This window comes from Equus quagga, chromosome 3 (genome assembly GCF_021613505.1).
Source record: "Equus quagga isolate Etosha38 chromosome 3, UCLA_HA_Equagga_1.0, whole genome shotgun sequence".
NCBI classification, from domain to species: Eukaryota; Metazoa; Chordata; class Mammalia; order Perissodactyla; family Equidae; genus Equus; species Equus quagga.
In genome coordinates, this window is record NC_060269.1 from 38979520 (window position 1) to 38985519 (window position 6000).

The 6000-nt window shown below is 40.8% G+C and overlaps 1 protein-coding gene across 3 annotated transcripts in view; it reads right to left on the reverse strand.

Annotated features, from left to right (window-relative positions):
- GATB (glutamyl-tRNA amidotransferase subunit B) overlaps positions 1-5527 on the reverse strand; it is a 74248-nt gene extending 68721 nt beyond the window's left edge. For all 3 annotated transcript variants that reach the window (XM_046656308.1, XM_046656307.1, XM_046656306.1), the window contains exons 1-2: positions 5331-5527; positions 3234-3384 (exon numbers count right to left, since the gene is read on the reverse strand). In XM_046656308.1, the coding sequence (XP_046512264.1) occupies positions 3234-3384; positions 5331-5506 (327 nt within the window). In that variant the 5' untranslated portion in view covers positions 5507-5527. The remainder of the gene's footprint in view (positions 1-3233; positions 3385-5330) is intronic.
- Positions 5528-6000: the final 473 nt, after the last annotated feature.

Here is a 6000-nt window from a genome sequence, read left to right on the forward strand (position 1 = left end):
AAGGAAAACAGGACAATAAAAAAATGTTCCCTTGATTCCACGTCTCCCTCCACCTACTGCATTCTCTTTTCCTCCACAGTCAAACTTCGTGAAACAGTTGCCCCACTCTCTCACCTCTTCCTTAACATCCCCGCATTTCTCAATCTACTGCTACCTACCTTCTACCCGCATCGCTCCACTGAAACTGTTCTTGCAAAGGATACCCCTGTGGATAAATCCAAGGGCACTTCCTAATCTCCACCTTACTTGACCTCTCAGTAACATCTGACACTGCTGAACTCCCTCCTTCTCAGAACCCTCCTCTCCTTGGAGTTTCTGACCCTGTATTCTCCTTACATCTTCCTACCTCTTTGCAAATGAGACCCACACTCCTTAGAAGGGCTTATATGGTACAGACCATGCTTCCCACACCAGCCTCATCTCTTGCCATGCCATATTCAACTTCTATGCTATGACACATGGAACTTCTTTCACTTCCTAGAGCAAGCCGTGTCCTGTTTGCTTCTGGTCTTTGTACATCCTATGAATTTCTATTTGGCCAGTTTTGCAAATCCCCTATATCTGTGTTGAATGCCTCTCTTATGTGCTCCTAGAGCACCCTGTATTTCCAACATGTTCATTAAAAGGTACTGCAACTGTCTGCTCACTTGTCCATGCTCCATGAGGACAAGACCCTATCTATGTTTTACCTCTTTAAAGCTGTGTCACTAGAGCTGTACGATGGCTAGCGCATGGTAGACATCCAATAAATGTCAGCTGAGTGAATGAATGAAGACACAATCAAGAGAGAGGGAGAATCAAATGCCTACAGAAAGACACAGATTATCATATTTTCTCTTTAATGGGCAAGCAGAACAAATGAAATTACACATGGACCAAATTCAGTCTGTAGAAAAAGACTTTACACCAAAACCTAAATTCTTTTGGCTGTCTTTTTCTATTTTCTTATCAGTGTATCTGACAAAGTCACCACGTTTTATACAAAAACAACCAAATGGAGAGTCAGAATATCAGAGTATCAATACACCATCTCCATAGGGCTTAGAGAAGGACAACAGTCTAAATGTTTCAGGATATTTTAAATCTACATACAGGTAAATCACAGGGTTTCAAAATGCTATGGGAGTGGCAATGTTTTATTCTGGTAGTTTTGGTATAATTTTGCTCAGATACTAAAATAGGTCTTTTAAAGAAATGTTTATCTTCTTCAGAAACATTTCTAAAAAAAGAGGCTGCTTAGCTCTGTTGAGGGGATAACCTATTACGCACTCAAACCATGAGTGTGGTAGACTCTGAGGGGGAAAAACAAATCCCAGCTCGAGTAAAACTGGATTTCCAGCCTTTCCAGACTGTCATTTAATATAAACCAAGTTCTCAATGTTCAAATACCTGAAACACCTTCACTGTTTTACTGATATGCTTATCACCAGCAAGTGTCTTCTTCTTTGGTGCATAACAGAAGCCTTCAAAAGCATCTTGACATTTTAGTTATTTTGAATTGTCTCTAATATCTGACCACATTTAGCCACAACTGAAGAGCCTATTATGCCTATTGACAAAACAGATCTGTTTCTAATTGTGAACCATAATAAATACCTTGCTAGGTTTTTGCCAGCTGGAAAAACCCAGAAAGAATTCAGAGGTTATGTCCAGTCTCTTGATAATGAACTACTATGTGGAAAAAAATGTTCTGAGCTCAGTAGGAAAAAAGGAGAAGTGTTGTGATGAATTGTTTTCCATTTTGCTTGTCTGAATAGATATTACTTTATTTCTACTCTGAGTCTCTGCCCAAAAAAGAACTCATACATTTACAACTGAAAAACTGCATCTGTTCAAACAAAAAAAAATCTCTCCATAGATAGATACTCTAAGCCAGAGAGAGGGAGGGAACGAATGAGGGAGGGTGGGAATGGGGGGGAAGAGAGAGAGAGAGGAGAAAGGCAGAGAGGAAGACAGAGGGGGAGGGAGGGAAGAAGAGAGGGGCACTATACTTGTCTTCCCCCAGAGAGACCCAGCAATAAATCAAAAGTGACCCTAGACATCATTTTCAGGGAAGAGAGTCCTCCACGACAAAAAGCACAATTAAGGAGAAAGTTCCAAGATAGAGACACTGTCCCAATACAACCAAAGCCCCGGTACAACAGGCACACTGGGGGCACTGCCTATAACCTGCCACTTTGGGCAGTGACTCTGAGAAAAGTAAATCTCTGCTCCTGTAAGCCTGCTGGTGCTCACTTCAACCAGCCTTCACTTGTATTTAAATGTTAGAGTATGGACTTCACTTGTGACAACCTCCTCGAACACCATCACCAACATATATTCACATTCCCTCCAAGGATGGCAGGAAACCCCATACCCAGGTGATATTATACGTCCTGGACAGACTATGAGCTACTTATTAGCCCAAATATTCACATTGGTCCTTCCATCCTGAATTTCTTCAAAATTCAGCCAACTACATGAAAATATATGCTAAAAATCTTACTGATGGGTACATTGGACCCAGTCATTCCTTGGGTTCAAGTGAAAATGAGTAGTTATACAAGCAGTTTATACACAATATGCAATACAATGCATATTGTAGTTGACTTTTTCCTCCATTATTGACCACTTAATTTTCAACAACCACTATCATTATCGACCTTACACCATAATACGATGTGATATATGATGCTAGTCAAAGGAAGCATCTTCCTCTTCCTCCTTCATTTATCTAACTCCTACCTGGCTTCTCAGTTCAGGCACTACCTCATTCAACAATCCTCTCTTAACCAACCATATCCCTTCTCCAAATTCTCACAATAGTCTTTCTCTTATGGAACTAGGTGGCCCTCCCCTAGGTTCCAAAACCATCCTCCGCATATTACCTTCCTAGGAGTGATCACAGTACTCCACTTATAAGACACATCTCCCCAATTAGTCTTTGAACTCCTCAAAGGCAAGAATCATTGCTTATCTTTATGTTCCAGTTCATAGCATAGTGTCTGGTATTTACTAGACATTCTAAAATACAAGTGATTAAATGTACGAATAAAGGTATGACTTTAGACTTAGAAACAGAATTATAGAGATGGGTCTTTAGAAAACATTTAGCCCATCCCACTTCATCCAAAATTCCCTAAAGAAGCATCTCCTAAGAGTTGTGCCAAGATATTAAAACAAGGAAATCATTATCTATGTTCAGTAAAATATGAACATTTTCTAATGAAAATAAGATTAAATAAAAACCTTACCGGCAAAGTTCCAGGCAGAGATGCATCAAAAAAAGATACCAAAGAATTTGGAGGTGCTGCAAAATGGACTTGAGATCCAGAGAAGAGTTTAGACTTGGAGGAAATCTGGGCATGAATTTCCAAACCTACCACAGCTGCCCACTCGTGTTCACTAAAGAGAAAGATAGAGTGGTTAAGAAGTGGTTAGATCTGTCACCATGCATGACTTTGTGTGAACCTAAACCACAAATGTTAATTTCCTATTTGTGTTTTTAACTTATTAAAAATTTATATCCTTACATTAAACAGTGCGTCATATTGTACTGATGACTAAATCAAAAGCAATTCATAGCGAACACCTACAAGATGGCAAAATAAAATTCATTTACAACAGGGCATAGGGAGAGGGCACTGTACAAACAGGAAGGTGATAGAGGAAGGAACAATTTGGCATCTTAAAACAATTTAGAAATGGGTATCAGGTGGCAACTGCTTGGCTGACTTCAGAGAAAAGCAGCATTTTCTAAATTAACTGTCCTTTACCAATTAGTCATTCAGTAAATGAAGAAAGCCCATCTTGGGGATATTTTTAGAATCAACATAAACATAAGGGTTCTACTACTAGAGACAGAATGGTAAATAAATAGTTGCACAGCTCATTATTTAAAAAAGAAAGGAAATTCTCAGTCATTTCATAACAATGGCTTGCAAATAAAATGACCAGAGTGACACATATAACAGATCACCACTAAATGATACTCTTCCTGGGAATTTTGCACAAAGGAAAACATTAAACTATCAGAAGTAGCATTTTTTTGGTGCTCCAAATCACTTGCAATTCCCAAGATCTAGTTTCAGGTTCCTTTGCTTGTTTGTTCATGCTTGATTGCTATCAAATCTAAAAAGCTCTTAAATGCTGTAATAATCTCTTAATATGGCCCCTCCTACTCTGTTAGGTCTGTATGAACATTCCATACACAGGTCTCTCCAGGCTCTTATAAGCGTGCTTAATCCCCTGAAATTCATGTATCCTGGACAATCTGCAAATGGCCTGTTTACACATACTCTCTCCATATTTTGTCTGTTCCTATCCTGGTTTTCTCCCAAGCAATTTTTTATATTATCTAGATTTTTGTTTGTATGTATTGGGTTTTGTTTCAATCATTTCAACATAGGAAGCTCTGTATCTATAGTATTGTGAGAAGATTAATTCCTTCTTTTTAAAGTTTGGAAGAACAGCCTGTAATTGAGAGGAATGAAATGAAGAACTCATCAGAAATTCTGCATTCACTAAAACATTATTCAAAGTATTTCTCCAGTTTCATTACGTGAAAGAAACACTTCCTATTCACAGTGAGATTACCTAATTTATGAAAAGAATAGAAAGTGAATTCTTCTGGACATTTTCCCTGTTTCTCGAACAGAAAAGCAAAAATAATACCAACCTAACTAGCTCAAAAGATAAACAAAATATTAGACACATGCCGTATGTTTTTGAGTAAAACAAAACATATTTAAGTATTATATAGTGAAGTATAAATAGCTGTTCAGAGGATAACTAGCAAACTAGGCCAAAGATGTCTTGTATTGGTTGCATCCTCCTAGGTCTAGATACACATGTTCAACATGAAACGCCTCCACAGAATGGTGGTGTTTACTCGTATGATATTAAGCCATCACTATTCAGAGCTTGTAGGTAAAGGTTCTCTTTCTACCTTTAGAACGTTGCTGGCCTATAGTAGCGCTAAATAACTGTCAGCTAATTAAGATCCCGCTTCTAGTGTCACCGACCTCACTGCTGGTGCTATTAGTAAGGCGACTGAATCCACTCTTCTGTCTGTGCAGCTTTCGATTCAAGAAAACACCTGTGAGGTTACACTCGCGAATTCCCCAAATATACTTATCTAATTGAAGACAGTGGTTTACGTGTAGGGGCGGGGCTGGTAGAGGGTCTGTTTTGTGCTTTCGTTTAGGTTTCAAGACTCTAACTTATAGCCCAACACCCTCCCGCCAATCAAAACATCTACACTGAAGGCTGGACTGTAGTGGCCATCATCTCCCCACTCCCGCAGTTCCACCTCACACTTAGGTGGGCAGTAATGGTATGAAATAGTATACCCTTTCCTCGACTTCTGGGCCGTGATGAACGGCTGCTGAGCCACTGAGCTCTGTCCCCTTTTCCTGCTGGACGTGCACCCATTCGGAGCCCCTCTTCTGTGGCGAGAACAACCGTCAATGCAGGCTAAAGCCCAACGCCTTCCAGGACAGCACAAGCGGAGCATGGGCGCCGCCATTGCCTCTTCCACAGTCTTGGTCAGGTGACACAGCCTCCCTCCGCCGCAAGACCCCTTGGGAAGCGTAGTTCTGGAACTGTACAAAACCTCTAGCGGTTCGGACCGGAAGACTACTATTCCCGGTGAGCACTGCGACTCGAAGGCTGCCGGAACCCTGGCGGGGAGGGGAGGGAAGGAGAAATAGAGGAGAGGGTGAGAGGGTTTCTGGGTCGAGAGGTGTGACTCCTCCTAGCGGGGAGTCTCAGTTTGTGACTGTGAGCTTGTGGATGAGTTTGAGTGAGAACAGGTGGTGCCGCAGATCCAAAGCTGAGAAACCTGGCTAGGATTTTATACCCCAGTTAAACTTTCGAGCTGAAGTAAATGACCTTGACGTCTCCGCGAAGACTTCCTGAACCCCCAACTCACTCACTTATTTTCTCTGTCTACTCTCCCAGCTCACACACCAATTTGTGCATTAATGCAACAGATACTTATTTGCGTGCCTACTGTATGCC